This window comes from Astyanax mexicanus, chromosome 11 (genome assembly GCF_023375975.1).
Source record: "Astyanax mexicanus isolate ESR-SI-001 chromosome 11, AstMex3_surface, whole genome shotgun sequence".
In the NCBI taxonomy this organism is placed as follows: Eukaryota; Metazoa; Chordata; class Actinopteri; order Characiformes; family Acestrorhamphidae; genus Astyanax; species Astyanax mexicanus.
The window spans coordinates 26,149,002-26,173,388 of record NC_064418.1 but is presented as its reverse complement, the minus strand read 5'-3'; the positions used below and the strand labels follow the sequence as shown (position 1 = coordinate 26,173,388).

Sequence of the window (24,387 nt, the reverse complement as noted above, 5' to 3'; positions counted from 1 at the left end):
ATCACAACATACACACAAACATGTATCTTTCCATGGTGCATTTGTATTTTTTCCCTTTCAGACCTGAATTGTGTGCCAGTGATGGAAAAATATAATTAATAATAATTTTCTGCATATGTTAGACTATAGAGTCTAACATATAGAGTCAGATCTAGTCAGTTTTTATGCCTGTATGCATATTCACTGTATATATATATATTTTATTAATTATTACTACATATATTAAAAACATTATTTTTTGTTGCCTTTTTTGGTCCACTTTCTTGTTTTCTATGCTACCTTAAATATTTTCTTCCTGTATACCCCTTCAAACATTAAATAGACATATCTGCTTTCAGATTTAAACAGTTTCCTGTTTGTATATCTGTTTGTCCTAGTCACCGGTTTGCAATTTGAATGATAAACAGGATAATACAGTTACACACAGCAGGTCATCAGTAAAACCAGGATATGTTGTGCTTTTGCTCTGGAATGCCAGGCAGTCAGTTTCACTGCACCATTAAACTAACATTAAGCAGTCAGAGTAATCAGTAGATTATTAGTACTGTATAACCTAAAACAATCAATAGCAAAAGCAAAACATTCTATAACCTAATTGCACTTCTTAATGAAATAATGATTTTAAACTACTGTATTTTTGCACTATATGGCGCACTCATGAAAAATCATCAGTTATAATCCAGTCAGGTTGTAAGGAGCAGAAAAGCCACTCCGCTGAATGGCAGCGTTATAAATGTCTTTTTACTGGTCTACTTTCATATGTAAGATGCATCGGATTATAAGACGCATTTTATGGGACACCAGTAATGAACAGGGGTGACGCCATGTTTTTCTTCTAATTCAGCAAGTAATTTAGGTAAAGCAAAGCTGAATAAAACCATACAGGTTTTGCTGTCAGTGTTGCTGGCATATTAAAACACTTATAAATGCAAGAATATACATCTTTATTTAAAGTTGGGAATTAGAATATGAGCTATTATAACCTAATGCATAGTTGTTTTAACAAAAAAATATGTTTATCTTTTTATTTGTTTAATAAAGCTTTATTTATTTAAGGCGAGTTAGGTGATATTTCATTGTTAACAGTGTAGGTTTTTTGCACAAAAAGGTATAATTAATTTAAGCAACTGAAAAAAGAGAACAAGAAAATACAGAATTTGCAGGAAAAGTAACACAGCTCAAAAAAAGGCTTGAACAAAGTACATTTTTAATTTACACACAAAATCACTAAAACACAAGCACATGTCTTGTATTTGAGTTTATTTCAGCGAGAGTAGATATGTTTTAAGCTTTTTAACTTAATGAGGCGTGTAGATTTTTTTAGATGAGGTGGAAGACAGTTCTAAATTAAATGTCCTCAATAAGAAAGTGTAATCTGTCAAGTTGATGTCCGAAAGAACGCTGTATGGAGGTTATCTGAAGATCTTGTGAATTAGTGATGAACCAGAAACGTTAGGACAAGTACATCCACGTTTCTCAGGATCACAGACTTTTATATTAAAAAATCATGAAGTTTGAGTCGCCACGTCTGTAGCTAGGTGGCCTTCATCCATAACAGTCCTCCACAAATGATCTCAATCTGAACTATTCTGCCGTCTATAATTATTTAATATCAATGTGATTCAATCTCTGCAAGTCATATTGAATCTGTGTAAGACTCCCGCAATAAATCTGACCACCTTGGTTTTATATTGTAAAATGTATGGATATGTGATATATTTTCCTTCTAAAAAGCTATGCACTGTAGATATAGAAGCATTATTTTTGTGTGTTTTCATTCTGAGCTTTGTTATGAAGTTATGAAGAACCATTAGAACCTACTAGAACCACTTTGTTTACTTTTTAATAAGGTCAGAGCGATAAGCAGAATTAAGAGGGTAGCCTGGAACTGAGCCATTTCAGCTCAGCCTTATCAGTAGGGTCAGCACACGCCTCTCAATGACAATATTGACAGAAGGAGCAGGTATTACTCTCAGGCTTCAGGCTGAGATGAGGAATGAGTTTGGCATGAGTTCAACAGTCAGGAGAAGATCTTCAGCAGAACGCTTGTATCAGAAATGAAAACCCAACGGATCGGTTCATTAGTTCCGTAGCTCCCAGACTCTGTGTCAGATAAATGGAGCATGGCGTCAATTGGACAGATCATCTTTTGGAGGTTACTTTTGTGCTACTTTCTACTGAACTCAGATAAGGTTGACTGCACTGTGTTTGTGTGTGTTTGTGGGATGCTGTATCACCACAATATAGTTTTAAATGATTTCATAGTTTTTTATGTAAACATTGTGTATACATGTCAGTTATTTAATGTATATATTATGTATATGTTTTCTGTTTCCTACAGCATGATTGTCCTTATATTTGTATTTGCTGGATTCATCATTCTTCTATTGGCTATTGCATTTTCAGGTTAGCCTTCAAATTCTGGACATATTTCACCACCATAATTGTAGTATGTTTGTCCTCCTACTGTTTTTCTGTGCAATTTGTATTTTTATCAAAGTATGTATTTATAATTTATTCTTGTATTGTTGTGATAGACCAACAGACAGAGAGACAGACAACAATTTAAATAGATTCTGAAAAGAACAGCAGCATTACATGAGAAACTTAAAACAATGATAAGACAATCATATTGTTGCTGTCAAATAAAAAACTTTTAACTTTTGGCATAATTTTAATCTGGCAGTGGTGCCTTTAAATCTTTACATTGTGTCAGAGTATGCCACAATAAACAGACCAACAGAAATGCTCCAAAATGACCTGGAATGAAATCATTTTACACTTAGTGTTTTGTAGATACAGGTTTTATATTAACCTGTTAAAATGCTTTAGTCCATCTGCAGAATATTAATCAGTCATTGTGTATACCCATCAGCAATTCTGACGGTTAACCAGTTCCTAACAGCATAGTGTATGTTGCATTTGATCGCTTGTCCAGCTTGGTGACGCAGATGAACTGTACTGTTTTCTAGTTTGGGCTGGTTGGTCTTGTTGTAGATTAGCTAAACCACCAAACTCTAACAATACATACCATGTCTTGGTCAATCTTGGTCATTGGACCAATGTGACTTGAGCAGGGGTTAACTGTGTGTTCTGTGCATTTTGGTTGTTCTTCAGTATCCCAAGGCACAGTGGAGACTACTACCCCCTTTCCAGTGGGTAACCTCGGACAGGACGTGGTTCTGGAATGCAAGTTCCGCACCAAAACCGGAGGGGACAGTTCTAAGGACGTGTTCATCAGCTGGAAGAAAGATGGTCTCAGTGGGCTGGTTTATCAGTACAAGAACAACGCAGCACAGTTACAGGAGCAGAACTCACAGTTTCAAAACAGAGTTCAGCTTTTTCCGGACGCCATCTCCGGGGGCAACGCTTCCCTGGTGCTGAGGAGTGTTAGGATGGAGGACGCAGGTGTGTATCGCTGCACTGTTGGTGCTCCTGGAGTCTTGAGCTCAGTCAGCATTGACCTGAGAGTGACAGGTAAGAAAACTCCAGTGTGGTGTGTATGTTTGTGTACTGGGAGTATAGCATTACAGGCTCAGGGCTGAGCTGAGTTAAATTAATTCATGATTCATATACAGTATTGTGCAAATGTTTTAGGCACCTGTGGGAATTTCAGTAAAGAAAAAGCTTCTTATCTGTGAAGTAAATGTTTATTAGCTTAGTAAAATACTAGTATTACAATAAATACAAACAGCAAAAAACAAAAAGCAGCAATTTTACATCACTGTTTTCCTTAAAACATTTCCTAATCTTTCCTCATCAGTTTAATAGAGTTATATTACATTTGGTAAATCAGGTGAGCTGCTGACAGAACTGAACATATACACAGGCTGGCTTAAGGCATCCAAGAGAAATCTGGAACTACACTTTGTTCTACAGCTTGGCTCACAGGATATAACATACCGGTACTTAGTTAAAAGAATTCCTTGTTTTAATGTATGTATGTTTATTTGCACCTGTTCAAAACATATGGAGTGCTTTTTTCAGGTAAAAAAACTCATATTGTGGAGATAAATGGATTAGTGTCTAAAACTTAAATTAATCCTAAAAGTAACCCTACTTTTATTGAAGTAACTCTCTGTTCTGTCCAGCAAAGCTTTCCACTAGATTTTAGAGCATTTCTGTGACAGTTTGATTACATTCAGTGACAAAGTGAGCATTAGTGAGGTCAGGATGTTGGATGATCACCACCAAACCACATCATACTCAACTCATACCAAAACTATTGGATGGATACTCACATAATCACCACAATTCACAGTTAAATACTGAGGCTTAATATACCCCTCTAGTCCACGCCCGCCATTAGACATGGTGCTAATAGGTTCATGTTTATCTGCTCCAAAGAGTCCCTTTCTATTAGCAATACTTCTCCACACTGGCATGTTAGTCAGCAATGGGTGTAACTTAAAGTGGCTAAGTGCATTCATTACAAGGTAACTTTTAAATGGTTGTGTATACATTGCAGGACGTGCAGTCTCATGTAAGGCAAATTAAATTAATTAATTAATTAAATACTTTTCCAATTTTCAAAACACTGTATTATTAATATCATAACATGTTGGATGACTGACCTGCTAAAACCCTGTCTTTTTCTGTATTTAAAAAAAAAAAAACAGAAAAGTCTCTCAATAAAACATAAAATATGTTTGTTTGATTTTTTCAAGTATTGTGCAGCCCTAGTTGTGTATATACTAGTGATGTCAATTGATTAAATAAATTAATTGGATTGATCAGAAGAAGAAATCTGTGGCTCAATTAGTGTTTTGTGCAACAAAACATAAAAAACTACAGGATGTCCAATGTAATTGACACAGGGTCTGAAAGGCTTAAATTATCTCTGGGGGATTGTGATTTTTTTATTTAAATGTTTTATGGGTGGTTTTCCAGACCATGATTAGACCTGTTTTTGGATTAGGCCTATTTTGAATTTTGAATAGGAATTTTTCATTGATAGGAAAATGTATTATGTGACTAGGAAACTGCTCCTTAAGGTGCTGAATAAAAGTTTAACACAGAGCTTTAGCATCAAAAAACAAGAAAGCTTTAATGGAGGAAATAACATCTTATATGTCACGAGGCTCTGTAAAAAGAGTTATTTATGGTAACTTGGTCATGTGATTTGCTTTGAAAAAAGGTTTAAATTGTCCAGATTAACTGCTTGTGTTAATGTTAACCTTGACAGCACTAGTTTATACCTTATCATTCCTATCTATCTAAAACTATTCCTGTTTTCTGTGTTTTTTGCAGTTTATTCAGCTCCCACGATCTCCAAGTCAGCTAATGGTCTGAAAGCTGTAGCTCCTAAATGGTATTTCAAACCAACGGTAACCTGGTCAGACCAGACTGGAACACTGTTAAACAGCAGCACCCAGTTTAACAACGTTTCAGAGGGAATCGTGCAAGTGGTGAGCAACCTAACAGGCCCGCTGATGAGCACACTGACCTACACCTGTATCATCCAGAACTCCCTTATCCAATCAGTCTCCGCAGTAACAGGTAAACACAAAATTGCCTCTGCATGTTTGTACGTATAATTTATCTAGCTGTACCAACAAGCACAATTATACAGCCTAAAACAAATGTAAACTAGATCTCACCCACAATCAAAACATTTACACAAGCCATTGCCCTAGAGATGACACTGGCATATCTTTATTTACTGATATTATGGCAACTACAGCAACTGTCCTGATAAAGAGAAAAGCCTTAAGTATACTGGTCTATCTTAAAGAACCCTCTCAAAAAATAAAATTGGTTGTTTTTGCTCCTCAGGTGATGGAGAATTGAGAAGTTCATACTTCCTCACTAGCTCATCACCAGCTACGCTGCCACTACAACTCACTGGCATAAGTCCCCTCCTTCTCTACATGCTGATATGGTGAAGGTATTCCCAAGCTTAATGGATATTGTACACCAATCACAGGGACATCTCCAAAATCACTGTGGTAAATGTGTATTTGCTGATTTTTAACTTGTGGACTTTGTAACTCGGTATAAGTGAAAAATGCCAGTTCCTTCAAACCCATGTTTTAGACTACCGTAAATAAATGTAAATAATAATTTAATGAATCTATTCTGTCTCTAGATTTTTTTCCCCACAAATTTCTAGTTCCTTTCTAGTGCATTTCTGTGTGAAGAACAAATGTGTTCAGCCTGGGATTGGCATCATTAGACACATTTAGTTGAATTTTGGGGTACTCAATAGTTACAGACAAATTTGTCACATAGAAACACAGATCATAATGTTTAACTCATTAACTCCATTATTATTCACTACACTAACTTTACTAAATTATATACAATCTACAGATTTACTGTTCAAACCACACTATAACATCCGTCAACAAAAAATAAAAAAAATAAAAATAAAAATGGTTATATAGAAAGAAAGAATATACTACTAAGTACAAATAGTTTTATATACTACTGAAAAAAGTCTTAACAGTTCTATAAAGTACCATTTTAGAAGATTCAATAAGGAAGTAAATAAGGGTTTCTTGCACTGTATGAATTCACATTATTCCTTGAGTTGTTGAGGTTCAAGATAACATACATAGTGAACAATTTTAAATACAGAAACAGCTGCTAAGTGAAGCAACTAAAACAAATATGCCTATACAATAGTTTACAAACATAAACAATAGGCAAATCTTAAATAATATTTATTATTGTTTTATTTGTTATTATATATTGTCATTTACCAAAATACGGTGGCCGAGAAAGCCCAACGCAGTGCAAATTGAAAAGCGCTGCAAAAGCACAAAACACATCCATCAAAATTACAACACAGGCGTAGCAAATAGAAAAACGCGCTGCAAACAGAACCACAACACAACGGAAGTGAGTCACAACACAACGGAATTTTCCCGGGGGACCTTAAAAGATACTGTACCAGCTAAGCTGCGTCTTCAGTAACGTCTCGGACTTCGCTATGTGTACAAAGGACAATAAGTGGCAAACAAGGCGTTTTGTGAAGCAGAACTTTTAATAATATGCACACAACCGTGGTAATCACAGGTAATAAACATAACTTACTTTTCAGAAGCTTGTTTGCCACTTATTGTCCTTTGTACACAGCTGGTACAGCATCTTTTAAGGTCCCCCGGGAAAATTCCGTTGTGTTGTGACTCACTTCCGTTGTGTTGTGGTTCTATTTGCAGCGCGTTTTTCTATTTGCAGCGCGTTTTTCTTTTTGCAGCGCGTTTTTCTATTTGCTGCGCCTGTGTTGTAATTTTGATGGATGTGTTTTGTGCTTTTGCAGCGCTTTTCAATTTGCACTGCGCTGGGCTTTCTCGGCCACCGTACCTAAATCATTGTGTTGTCCAAAATGTTTTTAAACAACAAAACTATTGCCTCATACAGTGCCCTCCATAATTATTGGCACCCCTGGTTAAGATGTGTTCTTTAGCTTCTCATAAATTGAGTTTTGTTCAAAATAATATAGGACCATGATGGAAAAAAAGAGTAAAATACAACCTTTAACTCAAGTGAATTTATTCAGTAGGAAAAAAATCCCACATTAAGAAATAATTATTTAACATCAAATCATGTGTGCCACAATTATTAGCACCCCTGATGTTAATACTTTGTACAACCCCCTTTTGCCAACAAAACAGCACCTAATCTTCTCCTGTAATGTTTCACAAGATGGGAGAATACAGAAAGAGGGATCTTTGACCATTCCTCTTTGCACATTCTCTCTAAATCATCCAACGACCTGGGTCCTCTCCTCTGCACTCTCCTCTTCAGCTCACCCCACAGGCTTTCAATGGGGTTGAGGTCTGGGGACTGAGATGGCCATGGGAGGAGCTTGATTCTGTGTGCGGTGAACCATTTCTGTGTAGATTTGGCCACATGTTTAGGGTCATTATCTTGCTGAAAGACCCAGTGACGACCCATCTTCAGCTTTCGGGTAGAAGCCACCAGATTTTGTTTTAAAATGTCCTGGTATTTTAGAGCATTCATGATGCCATGCACCCTAACAAGGTTCCCAGGGCCTTTAGAAGAGAAACAGGCCCACAGCATCACTAATCCCCCGCCGTATTTCACAGTGGGCATGAGGTGCTTTTCTGCATACTCAGCTCTTGTGTTACGCCAGACCCACTTAGAGCATTTGTTGCCAAAAAGCTCTATCTTTGTTTCATCTGACCAAAGCACACGGTCCCAGTTGAAGTCCCAGTACCGCTTAGCAAACTCCAAACGTTTGCGTTTATGATTGTGAGTGAGAAATGGTTTCTTCCGTGCATGCCTCCCAAACAGCTTGTTGGCATGTAGATAGCGCCTGATGGTTGTTTTGGAGACTTTGTGACCCCAAGAAGCTACCATTTGTTGCAATTCTGTAACAGTGAGCTTTGGAGAACTTTTTATTTCTCTTATCATCCTCCTCACTGTGCGTGGTAGCAAAATAAACTTGCGTCCTCGTCCAGGCTTGTTTACCACTGTTCCAGTTGTTTTAAACTTCTTAATAATTCCTCTGACAGTAGATATGGACAGCGATTTTCTTGTAGCCATTGCCTGACTTGTGAAGGTCAACACACATCTGCCTCACTTGAATGGTATGTTCCTTTGTCTTTCCCATGTTGAAGATAAATGGCCTCTGTGTCACGTCATATTTATACCCCAGGGAAACAGGAAGTTGTGAATTACTAATTAAATGTTCCTACATACTCTGATCAACTTCGTAAACTACTGTAGAAGTGACAGAAATACTTTTATTAAATTTATTTCCTAAGAATTGTTAGGGGTGCCAATAATTGTGGAACAGGTGATTTTATGAAGAATAATTATTTCTTAGTCAGGGATTTTATTTCCCCCTTAAAATTTACTTGAGTTAAAGGTTGGACTTTACTTTTTTTTCCCATCGTGGTCCTGTATTATTTTGAACAAAACTCAATTTATGAGAAGCTAAAGAACACATCTTAACCAGGGGTGCCAATAATTATGGAGGGCACTGTATTTTTCAGCCTATTTGTAGCCTATTATGGGATACAGGGTTTGTAAAGCCCAGACCTGCAGGGCATAACTGATTCAATCAATCTTTAATTACCAGATTTAGTAGGTGTGTTTGATTAGGGAAATCAGCCAGCTGTGCTGCCATTGATCCCCCAACCCCAGACTTCTATGGCTCTGCATCAGAGTGATAATAGAGTGGATAGAATCAACGTTTGTTCCCAGTATGTTGAGCTGCTGTGTGAGCTGGCATTAGGCAATTAACTTTCCAGTAGGATTTACTGCACCTGTTAGCAATTCCAGTCTATATAGGCCAGAATCAGCACAGTTTGGTGATTTCTTTAGGCCAGTGTCCTTACAACCCCTAAATCTAAGCTTAGTTATCAACTTTTTTAATACAAGGAGCTAATTAAAACACAGATAAACGCTAGCTGCTAATACCTTGATGATGTCAGGTGACTGTAACCTGAGTCTTTTAAACATTACTGTAACCAGGCATAAATTACAGATCTTTTTTGACTAAACAATTCTACTAAAATTATACCTGATTAAGAAATCTCTAATAATATTTTGTCGAAATGACAATTCAATGACATTTGAAGGAGTGTGAATGACATCATATTTACAATTAAGGTGTATTGAAATATTTAAAAACTTAATAATGAATACATTTTCCATTCATTAATTAATGAATTAATGACATGAATTGTAGATTTCATATATAATAAAATTATCATCATTTAAGATACCTTACATACATGTTTTGATATTTGCAATTGGTATTGAAAAATGAAATACAGTACTAGTCAAAAGTTTGGACACACCTTAAATTCAGTGGGTTTTTTTTGTGAATTAATACTAAAGTCATCCAAAATATGAAGAAAAACATATAGGCTTTTTAAGTAAATTATTTAGTAAAAATGTTAAACAAACCAGAATGTGTTTTATATTTTAGATTATTCTAGAAAGTAGCACCTCTTTCTTAGATGACACCTTTACACATCTTGGCTGGATTTTCTCAGTCAGCTTAATGAGGTAGAGTCACCTGGAATTTTTTTTAGTTAACAGCTGTGCTTCTTCAGGTTACTTGAATTTCTTGCGCTCTTAATATAAAGAAACTTCAAGACTGTTCACAGTAGGTCGCTTGTTAGTTACACAGTTAAAACTAACAAGCAAGCTAAGCTAGCGAGGTTCCTAAACATGGCTGAAGCTGAGTCTGCGGTTCACTTGCAGCGAGCCTTGGTTGCCTGCTGTAAACCAGCGTCTTGCCCTCGCTCCAAGGCTGTCGCAGACTCCCTTTATTTTACAGTTCATCATGAATAGGCAGGGGCAAAGTGAAGCTTTGATTTTTCTTTTCACAATTAGCATTTTCATTTTAGATTAGACTGTGAAATACCTGTATGGTTATGAAAATGAAATGAAATTAGTTAATTTTTACTTTATTTTTGTCACATAAGACCCGTGCTTAAGTGAAAAATTTAATTGCAAATTAAGTTATTTAATTTTGTTTTTAATTGTATCATAATATTTTCAAACGTTTGAAAAAAAGAAAGCACACAGTGTATTTGCATTTTTATTTTAATGTTTTCATTTCAGTTTTATTTTTGCCAGGATTTACCTCCCACAGATAAGAGCAACCTGAATAATTCACAGAGTAGTTTGGTATGTTTAACACTTTTCAGTTTTCTATATTATTTCTTATGTGTTTCTTCATAGACTGGATTCAGTATTTAGTATTCATTTTCAATTTAGGGAAATAAATAAAAACACTGAGCGAGAAGCTGTGCCCAAACTTTTGACTGGCACTGCCTGGAGTTTAGAGATTTGAGAGTCGTGGGGAGAGCAAGTCATCAAGTCTGCGAGCTCCGGTTTCACACACAGCCATTGGCTGGTCTTCAAAGAGTAGTTAAAGTCACGCCCACTCTGAAATCTGCGCTCGCTGATTGGTCCGAAGCTGTTTCTCAGCTCCCAGTGAAACTCTGCGAACAGTCGGCAAACTTTTTTCGAGGCAGAAAGTGAGGATTTTATTAAAGATATTATTCTTAGAGGAGTTTTTACAAAGTGTGCAGAGTCTGTAGTTTTATCTTTAGTCAGATTTCTGAAGTTAAGCTGTTTTTCTACTGTTTTTGGAGCCACTCTGGCGAAAGTGTGGCGGAGCTGCGGCTGGATTTACGTTACTACGGGTTACGATGTCAGTCCGCGAGGAAAAAACAGCCCAGCAGCAGAAGCGCGAGCCCGGGGCAGGACTCTCGAACAGCGCGGTTAGAGAGAACGGGAGCGCGGCCGGGGATGTTCGCAGCTCCAGGGCCGTGTGTCGGGTCTGTTCCCGCTTGTTTAGGGAGCCGAAGCTCCTCCCGTGTCTGCACACTTTCTGCGCAGACTGTATCCGGCAGCTCGAGACCTTCTCGGCGCCGGGGGCCGGCGGGGGGAGATCCCGGGCTGGGGCTGAGGGTCCGGGCCGCGGTCAGGTCCCTCTCACCGTGCTGTGTCCGGAGTGCGACTCTGAGGTGGACCTGCCCTCGTCGGGCGTGGACGGGCTCACCACCGACCACCTGGCCCTGGATGAAGTGCTGATGGAGACGCTGCTGATGGAGCGCAGCGTGCTGTGTGATCTGTGCAGTGAGAGCGACGCGGGGAAGCGCTGCGAGGTCTGCTGCCTCAACCTCTGCGACTTCTGCAGCCAAGCGCACAGGTCAGTATGTAGTAGCTGTGTAGTTCTGTAGCTTTACTACATACAGTCTTATGCAAAAGTGGAAGTAGGTTCATAAGAAGGCAAGACATTCCTGCGCATTCTAAGGCATTACACCTGTATAGATGCGTAATTTGTCATTGTCATTACAGACCAAGTTGAGTGTAAACTGTGTGGGGTAATTAAGCCCATTACCCCTCCTCCAATTTATTTCTCTGTGTTGTTACAAATAATGATTATTATACCACAGTTAGTTCCGACCCTGCAATGTAATTGACTGAGAGGCGTTCTATGAGTGCCTTTATCAGCTGGTAATGCACTATAAACCAAAGCTCTCCATATATTCCTCCGCAATATACAGGTAACCTAGCAATAATGCAGCGCTTACAAACCAAACAGCGCAGCTACAAACAGAGCAGCAATGGACCTGTTTTAACTCGCGGAGTTTTTATAACCAAACAAATAGTATTGTCTCATCCTTCTTAACTCAAAACCTTTCAATAAACAGCGGTAATGTAACTGTGGTACAATCACAATAATGCACTTGAGGTTCGTGCTGTATGTGTAATATTGGCACATAGATCAATACAAAAGTGCCAATATTACACACAGCACGAACCTCAAGTGCATTATTATGATTGTACCACAGTTACATTACCTTGTAGCACAAACCTCGAGTGTGTTATTGGTTAAGTATTTTTTTTATAATCAACATTGTGGATCATATCAACCAATTATTGCGCCCTAATGTAGTACAGCAATGAGTTCAGTTAATATTTTTGTTTATTATTATTACAGGAAAATAAGACTTTCAATAAAAGTCAATGTAAAAATATTTTCTACATAAGTAATTTTAGATCATAAATTGGTTAACACAGATTAAAATATAATTTAAGGATTAATTAAAATAATCCTAAAATAAAAAAAAATGTCATTACTACACTAATAACTTACAGTAAGTATAGATATATTATTTTTCTGCACCATGGGTTAGTTTTCTGGACAGGGACTAAGCAGAGTCTGAGTCATAGACTATGTATTCCTTTAAATTTAAAATCTCCATTCAAAAGCCTGTGTAGTTCAAGACTAGGCTTAATCCCTGTCTGAGAAACTCTCCCTACATATGCCCTAAAGTTTGCAGAGGCTTGTTTATCTAATATTTCTTCTGATATCACGCGCATTAATAGTGAGTTGGCCCTTGTAGTATTGGCCTCTACTCCTGTAAGGAGGCTTTACTCTAGATGGTATAAACTTTGCTGTAAGGATTTGATTGTTTAAAAAGCCATGAAAGGTCAGAGACTAATGAGTAAATAGTTCTTGATTGCGAACATCACTGCAAACAAGCTACTTTTCTTAAGAGATTATACTCCATGTATGCACAACTGGGTGCCTCTGTCAGCAATGTGTGCACTTTACACAGAAGCTAACCACATATATTAGAAGAATGTCTTGGAAGTCTCTGCAGGGCTGTGGCTGGGACAGTCCACATGTTTATGTATTTTGTGCATCCACAGTTTTGATGATCCTCCTTCCCACTTTGCAGAGGAAGTGAAGGGCCAGCAGTATTTCTTATGAATGCAAAATTTTGGCTCAAGGAGTCCTTGGTGGTCAGGTATGCTTTCCCCTCAGTTGCAACCTTGACATAACACTATGCTCTTTTCTCCACAGGAGGCAAAAGAGGACATCTAGTCACTCTATTCATAGCCTGGAAGACCTAAAGTCTCAGGGTCGTCTCTCCAGGCCTGTCCTGTGCTCACTGCACCCAGGTCAAGAGCTGCGCCTCTTCTGCGAGCCCTGTGACCTGGCCGTTTGCCTGGAATGTGCTGCCGTGTTTCACCGGGACCACCAGTGCAGCCCAACTCACGATGTTATCAACCAGCATGGAGATTGTATACGAGAGCTGGTTTCTGGGAGCCTGAGGCCTCGCCTGAGTCGTCTGGAGGAGGCGATGAGACGTGTGGAGATATCAAAGGAAGCCTTGAAAATTCGCACTGATTCGCTGGCAAGCGAGATTCGGGCTTATGCTCGGAGTTATGCCAGTGCGGTGGAGGCCCACTGCTGCTCTCTGCTGCGCACTCTGGAGGAGCTGAAGATTCAGCGGCGGAATCAGCTCAACCTGCAGAGTGTTCAGCTGCAGCAGGCACTGTCCGACGCCCGCGGAGGTGTGGATTTTGCCGAGCGCTTGCTGACATGTGGCTCTGAAGCAGAGATCCTGAGTGCCAAGGGAGTCACCACAAGGAGATTAATGAGCCTGCTGGAGTGTGGCTATGATCCACATCCAGCCACAGTGGGGATTGACAACGGTAGCAGTATGTACTTTTTACCACAGGAGAGCGCTGGGCAGGTGGATGGCTTCCCCGTGGTTGGAGTCCTGTATGCCAAGACGGTAGACCCCAGCAAATGTACCATCCAAGGAGAAGGTGAGGATAAAGTGTGACAGGTTAGCAGAAGTTAATGGGAAAGCATGATGAATTGCCATATCACAGACCATATGGAGGGAACTAATGCGTATTTCAGCAATAAAATAAAACATTTGTATGCATTGCGATGCTCATTGCTATCTTACACCCTGTCAACAGTCCATTTTTATGCCTTTCATCTGCGTCGTTAAAATAGCAACGGAGGGTAAGAATATATCTACACGTTTTTGGCTGGGTGGTGGGCAATAAACAGAATAGTCAGAGCATACCTGGCTCTTTAAGAGAATGACAAGTGACACACTTTATTTCACATTATATATATATATATATATATATATATATATATATATATATATATATATTATGCATGCCATTTGTGCGTTTTGAGCCATGGAAGGCATATTTTTGCATCCTTACAGTAGCAAAGACACAATGACAAACCCTTAATCAAGCTGTGTCATTGACTGCTTGCCTATAGATCCAGCTGTAATAAGGTCCTGGAAAGAGGTCCCGTATGGCCCTTGATGTGTGTAAAGCCTGTTTCAGGAATTTCAAGGATACATTTTTCAATAAGCCTATCACCATCAATACTAATAACCATAAATAATTTTCAAGTAATTTTGGGAAAATATATTTGAAAGAAACATTGTTTCTTGAAGTAAAGTAAGTTCATCTCGTAGGACAATAGCTTGGGTAAAAGGCTCACCAGACATATTCCCGACTGTAAATGTGTGGGAAGCTATTGGATATGATATCAAACTCCACTACTACCACAAAATATGTGTAAATATTCAAGCTGCATAGGGTGGATTATTGCAGGACTGATTATTAGGAACCTTTACAACTCCATGCCACAACTCCATGCTTATGTTTAGCTCAATAAATATGACCAAGTGTTGCTCCTATCTAATTTGTTTTATCAGTTATTGTTCCTGGTAACTTTATCTTTTTTTTTCTGAATAGGAGTGCAAACTCACGCTTCTGTCTGGGTTCAACTATTTCCTTAACATTAAGTCTATATAATATGTATCTTTATTCGCTGTCACACCAGAAGTTCTAACACAAAGCCACAATGCTGTCATGGAAAATAATAAACTTGTGCACTAGTGCATAAGCAACAGATACTGTAAACTCTGGACAACTTGAATAGATTACCCCTGCAGCCAATACACATATTGTGACTACTGGGGTGCATGCTACTGACACAAACTCATGTTCTCTTTGGGATTTGCTTTTAACTATATAATTACTGAGAATGAAAATTCTTCACTTGATTTCTCATGCAGTTCTGTGTTTAAATATCCCACTTTTCTGGCGCCACCATACACACACACACACACACACATATATGCATGCACTTACATGCACTCACATGCCTGGGGCTATGGAATGCAGGGAACACTTGTAGATGACATTCCTGGTTCCTATGGTAACTTTTCAGTTGGTGGTGTCAGTCCCAATTTTCTTTGCTGTGTCACTGTGTGCCTCATTAGTGGTTCACTCGCCAGCTAAACTAACAACAACCTGACACACATTTTCATTTTTCCTGAACTTCATTATTTATTTATTTTTTTTATTTCAGAGCTTAATTTTGATCAAATGTTTGCAGTGCTGGTAACCTCAGTCCCAAATTATTTTGGGTTTGATTGTGGTTAAAACATTTAACAGGACCAGTTCTCCCGAGATAATTACTAGAGCTATGAACAAATGCCATCTCTGCTTTTTGTTCGAATGCACAGAAATCTGCACTGGTCCAGAACACATGATCTACTTTCTGTATCTACTTTCTTGATTCTGCTCCAAACATGTAAAGAAAATTGAGAGAATGTTCTCACATGATTTGTTGTAATATATTTTGGCGAGTTTGTCTTTTTTCCATGTGTGAAATCCAACCAATAGGAAAACACTCTTACTTTTTAACTTGTACAGACCAGAGCGACCAATCTACAGGTGTGGAAACACATATAACTGATGTGTTTAAAGAGAGGAGATGCTGGTGTTAGGTTTAAGATCCTGACGTTAATCCTTTTCATACATTTAGTATGTGGTAATCCACAAAGCTGTGTCATTAGTCCACAGACTTAAATACAAGTGGCACGTCTGGCTGAGTGTCTGAATCTGAGGTCAGCTAGATCTATAAAGCTGGAATTTGTCACTAACAGCTGCAGCTGTAATTAAGACCCAAGAGCCATTCGCCTGCCATCTGGATCCATTCACTCCTCATGAAGTCAAAATGAAAGATGAAATGTCCACTTATAAAATAAGATCACTGTAGGACCTCTACTTTAGTGTTTCTGTGCTTTACATATTACAGTTATCACACAAAGATTATAAAATTCTCTCAGTCTCAGCTTGTTTCTGAAGAAGGCTCTCCTGAGGCATTAACCAGTGGTCTGTGCTCTGTAACCCACAGGTCTCCAGCAGGGTGTGGTAAGTGAAAGGGACGAGTTCACACTGGTCTGCAAGGACTCTGCAGGGGAGCCTATGGGTAAAGGAGGAGACCCTGTGCTGGTCAGCATAGTCCACAAGGACAGGAAGGACTGGTGAGTGTGACCCCCTGCTGAGACAGTTACTGTAGGGTTCCTGTGGGTCCCTAGAAAGTCTTAAAATATCTTCAATTAAAATCCGGGTAAATAAGGTCTCAAATTTACTGTAAATTTGCTGTAGGTATAACATTTTCAGACGGCGCGTTTAATGCTGGTAGAAAAGCACATAATTACTAACTTTGTCATTGAGTTAGCTAATTTTACCAGAAAGAGCTAGCAGAGAGCTAGCTAACATTAGCGGCAAACTAACTAACATACTAACATTAGTGAAGAGCTAGTTAACATAACCAGGGAGATAACTAAGGTTAGTGAAGGTTTTGCTAACATTAGTGGCAAGCTATCTAACATACTAACATTAGCGGACATTACTGTGGAGAGAACTAAAGTTAGCAACAGGCTAGCTAATATGCTAATATTGCCTGGAAGAGAACTAAGGTTAGCAAGCTAGCTAATGTTGCTGGGAAGAGACCAAAGGTATCTTAATGAAAGCTAGCTAACATTATCAGCGAGCTAGCTAATGTTACCAGGGAAAAAAATGAGGTTAGCGGAGAGTTAGCTAATGTTACCAGGGAAAAAACTGAGGTTAGCGGAGAGTTAGCTAACATTCCCAGGGAGGAAACTAATGTTAGCGTACACCTAGCTAACATTATCAGTGAGCTAGCTAATGTTATCAGGGAGAGAACTAAGGTTAGCGGAGAGCTAGCTAACATTAGCAGCAAGCTAATTAACATACTAACATTAGCGGAGAGCTAGCTAACATTACTGGGAAGAGAACTAAGGTTAGCAGCAAGCTAGCTAATATTACCTGGGAGAGAACTAAGGTTAGCGGAGAACTAGCTAACATTCCCAGGGAGAAAACTAATGTTAGCGTACAGGTAGCTAACATTACCAGCAAGCTAGCTAATGTTACTGGGAAGAGATCAAAGGTTAACTGAAAGCTAGCTAACATTATCAGTGAGCTAGCTAATGTTACCAGGGAGAAAACTAAGGTTAGCAGAGAGCCAGCTAACATTAGCAGCAAGCTAACTAACATACTAACATTAGTGGAGAGCTAGCTAACATTACTGTGGAGAGAACAAAGGTTAGCGCTAACGTTACCATGGATGGAACAAAGGTTAACTGAAAGCTAGCTAACATTACCAGCGAGCTAGCTAATGTTACTGGGGAGAGAACAAAGGTTAGCAGAGAGCTAGCTAACATTAGCGGCAAGTAAATTAACATACTAACATTAGCGGAGAGCTAGCTAACATTACTGTGGAGAGAACTAAGGTTAGCGGAGAGCTAGCTAACATTACTCTGGAGAGAACAAAGGTTAGCGCTAACGTTACCTTGGAGAGGACTAAGGTTAGTGGAGAGCTTACTAACATTACCAGCGAGCTAGCTAATGTTACTGGGGAGAGAACAAAGGCTAGCTAACATTAGCAGCAAGCTAACAAACATACTAACATTAGCGGAGAGCTAGCTAACATTACTGTGGAGAGAACAAAGGTTAGCGCTAACGTTACCCTGGAGAGAACTAAGGTTAGCAGAGAGCTAGCTAATATTACCTGGGAGAGAACTAAGGTTAGCGGAGAACTAGCTAACATTCCCAGGGAGAAAACTAATGTTAGCGTACAGGTAGCTAACATTACCAGCAAGCTAGCTAATGTTACTGGGAAGAGATCAAAGGTTAACTGAAAGCTAGCTAATATTATCAGTGAGCTAGCTAATGTTACCAGGGAGAAAACTAAGGTTAGCAGAGAGCCAGCTGACATTAGCAGCAAGCTAACTAACATACTAACATTAGTGGAGAGCTAGCTAACATTACTGTGGAGAGAACAAAGGTTAGCGCTAACGTTACCATGGATGGAACAAAGGTTAACTGAAAGCTAGCTAACATTATCAGTGAGCTAGCTAATGTTACCAGGGAGAAAACTAAGGTTAGCAGAGAGCTAGCTAACATATGCAGCAAGCTAACTAACATACTAACATTAGCGGAGAGCTAACAAGCATTACTCTGGAGAGAGCAGAGTTTAGCGCTAACGTTACCGTGGAGAGGACTAAGGTTAGCGGAGAGCTAGCTAATATTATCGAGGAGAGAACTAAGGTTAGTGGAGTGCTAGCTAACATTACCAGTGAGCTAGCTAATGTTACTGGGGAGAGAACAAAGGTTAGCAGAGAGCTAGCTAACATTATCGGCAAGTTAACTAACATACTAACATTAGCGGAGAGCTAGCTAACATTATTGTGGAGAGAACTAAGGTTAGCAGAGAGCTAGCTAATGTTACCAGGGAAAGTGCAAATTGCCCTTATGTCATTTTTTTTTCTCTATATGACAAAAAAACACCACTGAATTACATTTATTAATGTAGCTGTCTCCATAAAGACTTTTAATTTTAACATAACAAATGTGTGGTAATAAACAAAAGTTCTAAACATTAAATATGGTTTAATACTGATATCAAGATAACATTATATTAATAAGCCATGTGTACAGTTACATTTTACTTCATACAGCTGAATGTTTGCCTTCTATGACAGTGGTGCTGCAAATTTAATCCCACCCATTTGTTGCTGAGTGAATTGTGCTGGATTTACATGACTTGTGCTGACCTCTGTTGACAGTCACGTGGCAGTCATATGTCACATTTTTCCTCTAATTTTGGTTTGACTGCAAATGTCAGTGTGAATGCAAAACAAGCCAGGGCTTAGATGTAACAATGCATAATGTGCTTGCTTGGTCTGGACCGAGAGAACAGAACTACAAGTATAAGCACACCAAAGGAGTGTGTTTGGGTATATGGTTTTAATAATGATGAAATTTTGTATGATTTTCTGCCACACTTCCTTGTCTTCCAGTGTTGTAGAGACTACTATTGTGGATAACAATGATGGTTCATATGCTGTCTCCTACACACCCATGGAGCCTGGGTCGTACTCTGTATGGGTGTGTGTGAAAGCGCAACATGTTAAGGTAAGGCTTGGTTTCATAAAAGTAGATTTAGATTTCATAGAACATTGTGCCGTCAGTTTTATATATATATATGCACAATATTCTCCGCTCCTGCAGGGCTCACCTTTCGTGCTGACAGTGAAGAGAGAGTTCCAGCACCATCGTGGCATCTTCCATTGCTGCTCCTTCTGCTCCAGTGGTGGTGCTAAGGAGGCTCGGTGCGGCTGCATTGGAACCATGCCAGGTAGACCTTTACTTTCTCCCAGGACCTGCATGAGCAAAATTTAAAGTCGCAGTGGATTCAGAGACCCTGTTAACTGTTTCACTTATTCAGAGACCCTGTTAGCTGGTTACATCCTGAGTACCAGGAATGTTTCTGGATACAATTTATATTTAATGAAATTTAAGCAGTGTAAACTCGTCTGTCTCTCCAATACACATTCCAGAACCAAGTCCCACTCAGTACAACAAAAAAACACCAGTAGTTATTATGGAGCAATGAGACAATTTTTCAGCAAAACAGATTTTACAATGCAGATACTATTCACTTGAACTGACAAGCTTTATACAAAGGTCAGTGTGTTACAATATGAGAAAACAGTGGTGCTCCATCCAATGCTTTTGAGATTAGGTGGGAAGGTTAGAAGTTAGGATGGGGTGGTGATCATCCAACGTCATGACCTTACTACTAACACTTTTGTCACTCAATGCAATCAGATCCTTATAGCAATACTCCATAGTGTAACAGAAAGCTGACTGAACAGATATCGTATTTTTCGCACTAAGAGGCGCACTGGATTATAAGGCGCACTATCAATGAATGTCTGTTTTCGTCAATGAGGCGCACTGGATTATTAGGCACATTTTAAGAGACACTATAAGGAACTTCTAATTCAGCAGGTCTCACTGCTGGGTGATGGTGGTGGGGGGTGACTAAGTTAAGTAAAGCTAAGCTAAGTAAACAAAATTGTAATAAAAAAGACTTTCTTTTAAAGTCAAACGAGTGCTGGATGTTAATCTACACAGATTTCGCTCCTAAAAAAATGGTTTATTTGGGTGAGTAAAGCACTTACATTTATGTACAGTAAGCTTAGATTTCCAAATTTTTCTAGCACTAAGCATTAGCATTAGCGTCTATCCACTATCCCCGACAGAGCTACGTGAGAAACCATAAGTGCTCCGGTAAACCAGGGGTGATATTATTTAGCGGTTCCTCCCACGTAGCTTGTTTTAACACGGCTAAGGCTAACACTGCTCCAGCAGTGCTGGCCGGGGTTAGCAGCAGGCTACGGGCCCATATTACTCACCTCTGAACGGCTAAAAAGGTAGTGCTAGCCTGGTTAGTGGGTAATTCTAATGCTGCTCTATCAGTGCTAGCCGTGGGTAGCAGTAGGCTACAGTCCGATAATACTCACCTCTGACAGGGGAAATGGCGGTTAGCAGCTAATGCTAATGCTGCTCCAGCCCCGGTGCTGGAGAACCAAACTGAAACTACTGTAAAACACTTTACTGCTCCTTACAACCTGACTGGTAAATTTAAAGAATTTTAAGTGGACCTTATAGTGCGGAAAATACAATAGTTACTCCACTAATACAGGTTAAACTTTCTCTATATTCCCTTGAATTCTGAAGAAACATTGAATGAGCAGGTGTCCCAATATTTTGTCCCAATAGTGTGTGTGTGTATGTGTATATATATATATATATATATATATATATATATATATATATATATATATACCCCTTACATTTTTTTTGTCACCTTACAACCACAAACTTAATTTATTTTATTGAAATTTTAGCTGATAGACCAACACGTAGTAGCATATAATTGTAAAGTGGAATGTAATTTTTAATCAGAAATGTAAATATTTCAAAGTGTGACATGCAAAGCTATACAGCCCCCTTTACTCTGAGACGCCCTAAATAAAATCCAGTTCAATCAGTTGCTCCGAAGGGGTATGAATACTTGTATGCCACAGTATGTAGGTTTATAATTTTTATGTTGATATACTCAAAATGTATATATATATATATATATATATATATATATATATATATATATATATATATATATATATATATATATATATATATATATATTTATTTATTTTTGCTTCTCATGTTCCTCTGTTGTGTGTTGGGCATGCTCAGGAGGCTTCCAGGGCTGTGGACATGGGCATAAGGGTCATCCGGGGAAGCCGCACTGGTCATGCTGCGGGAGTGTAGTGGAGGGGTCTGAGTGTGTACGAAGTCTTGGACTAGCTTCTCTTCGTGGGCATGTCCGAACTGTGGAGCTCTGAGGGAACAGTTACACCAGGAGGAGAAGAAGGAGTTTTATCACATCTGCTCTGCTCTGTATCTACAGGAGTGTATGTGTCTTACAAACATTACAAACTTTTACAAGTCTGCACACTGTACACTGTGTCAGTTTATCATGCATTGTTTCCAGACAAAAATGCAAAAAACACCACTTGATCCTTATGATTGTGAAGCCGTGTAAATGCCTTAAAGCCTAAAGAGATGGTATGCCATGAATTAACCAAAGATTAGTTTGGTTTGGTGTTAATACAGTAAACATGGATTCAGACCAAACCAACTGCACAGAGACTTAAATGTGGAGGTTGTCTCAGTCCACAGTAATTCTAAAGTGGTTTGTTTGTAGTCGAACCCAACAATCTGCTGTTCTCCGCATGTTTGAGCTGAATGTTAACTGATTTAGACTAGAGCAAACAAACTCTATGCAGGACTGTTTTACAGAATGATTGTGTATGCATTCATCAGTGTAGCATTTTAATAGACAGTCACTGGATACTGTATTTTTATCTTATTTTTAACATAATGTTTCTCTGATTAAAAATATATTATGTAGGATCACTAGAAAGTTAATTAACTAGTAATATAGCATTAGATCAGTGTTGATGGGTATATATGTCTTGATTTGTGCACTGTACCAAAGACTGCCTGTCCTATGGAGAGAATTTTAACTAAAACAAAACCTAAAGAACTTCAACTTTCTTTTTAAATTGTTATTGAAAAAAAACATTTACTCATGTTTTACTTTTTGACATAGCAGTTGTTTTAGTTATATTCAGTCCACATTTGGTCAACATAATGAATAGATGAGTAGAAATGCTATAAAATAATATGATCTTAAGAATATTTTTATACTCATGAACAGTTGCTTGTGCCAGTACTTTCTCTGTACATCCAACAAATAAACAGTCCTTCCACACACAGTTCATAGTGAATTGTCTGCAAGTTTACTGATATTGATCTTGGCTTCTAACCACTTTATTTATGTCTGTACTCTGGAAATACAAGGTGAGTGAAACTGGATAACAGTAACAGTGATTACTTGGAAAGACTTGATATCACTGGAACAAATAAAGATTCATCTTACTTTCTACGTAATTGGTTTTCAGGGTGAGCCTAATGTGTTTGATGTGTCAAATTAAACTTAACTCGTTTAAATCCGGGTAGCATTTAATCATTTACATGTGTGAGATGTGAAAGATGATGGAGGGCTGCATTTTGATTGTTGTTTATCATTTTCTACACAACAAATTTTAGAACTCACTAAATTGTTCTCTTTGGTTTTACAGACAGTGTAAAAACAAGCACATCTGATATTTGACTTGAAAATACTTGAAAAGTATTTGTCAGGTTAATCCTAATGAGTATCTTGTGACATAATATACTAATGTTTTACAAGTGAACAGTGTTTCCTGTGTGTGACTGACTGCTACTGAATGCTTTACTGAATATTTTTCACAGACTGCAGTCTCACCCTGTCTGCACTGCCCTGTTCAACATGACATTTAGATCTACAGTACTTTTCTGCACGACTTGAGTTCTAACCTGCGTGTGACACATAACTCTAATTAGCTAGAGCAGGTGTGATGGATCGTGGTAGGAACTAGATTCAGGGTACCAATGTATATAAAATGCAAAAAAAACATACTTTTTCCCAGAGATTTCTGTAAAAAAAACTACAAGTAAGACTACAAGTAATTTGTGACAGTGCGAACAGTGTTTAAATCACCGGCCTGTGGATGCAGCAGTGAAATTTAAAGGCACTTGTGTGCGCCTTGCAGTGGGTTGGAGGAGGAAAGGAGCATGGGGTAGGCATTCCAATTTTCAGTGAATTTGCCCAAAGAGGATGTTTGTTTTTTGGGACGTGCACTGTGCTCTCACAAACATTCTCACAGCTGTGCTGCCAAGCGGATTGAAAAAAACAGATCAAACCATTTCTTTTTTCTTTTTTTCATTGATATACTTAATTTCATGTTTTAGAAAATAGAACAAGACTTTATGTTGAAAACATAAATATTTATATCCATATATTGATATCGATTTACCATACTTTTCCAGAACTGAAAATGTATAAAATCAAATTCCATACTTTTCCATACTTTTCAATACTTTCATACATGAGTAGGAACCCTGTTCAGTTCAACAGGAAAGTAGATCTTCAGAATCATAGTTGTTGTCCACTGATGTAAGAACTGGTATTTTATTTGTTCTTGGGCTCCCCCTACAGTTACAGGCTGTAATTCACTTTTACTGCACTATGCTGAAATAATGCTCTAAGCTAGGCCTGTTATAATAACCAGTTATTTTGGACAATATATTGTCACATAATAGTATTTGTGATGCACACTATTATTGTAATTTTAAGACCATTTTATGCCCCTGATATAATAATGATATAGTAGCATTATAATGTAGTTTCACATAACTTTTAAAGTGAAATAAAAATTAATTAAATTTATTCAGAGATTAAAATTGTATAAATATATAAACAAATGTAAAATAAAAACACTGTTTTTACAGAAAGTCATACCA

At 38.3% G+C, this 24,387-nt stretch overlaps 2 protein-coding genes across 2 annotated transcripts; both read left to right on the top strand.

Annotated features, from left to right (window-relative positions):
• The first annotated feature begins 1,957 nt into the window (after positions 1-1,957).
• vtcn1 (V-set domain containing T cell activation inhibitor 1) lies at positions 1,958-6,072 on the top strand. Its single transcript, XM_022662992.2, has 5 exons — positions 1,958-2,155; positions 2,342-2,406; positions 3,118-3,477; positions 5,251-5,499; positions 5,776-6,072. Exons 1-5 carry the CDS (start codon positions 2,124-2,126, stop codon positions 5,883-5,885), a joined length of 816 nt encoding a protein of 271 aa, XP_022518713.2. The 5' UTR covers positions 1,958-2,123; the 3' UTR covers positions 5,886-6,072.
• Positions 6,073-10,542: 4,470 nt separating this feature from the next.
• On the top strand, positions 10,543-22,778 carry trim45 (tripartite motif containing 45). Its single transcript, XM_022662991.2, has 6 exons — positions 10,543-11,644; positions 13,310-14,061; positions 16,475-16,604; positions 19,446-19,560; positions 19,657-19,783; positions 21,694-22,778. The coding sequence occupies exons 1-6, from the start codon at positions 11,142-11,144 to the stop codon at positions 21,840-21,842; spliced, it is 1,776 nt and encodes a 591-aa protein (XP_022518712.2). The 5' UTR covers positions 10,543-11,141; the 3' UTR covers positions 21,843-22,778.
• Positions 22,779-24,387: the final 1,609 nt, after the last annotated feature.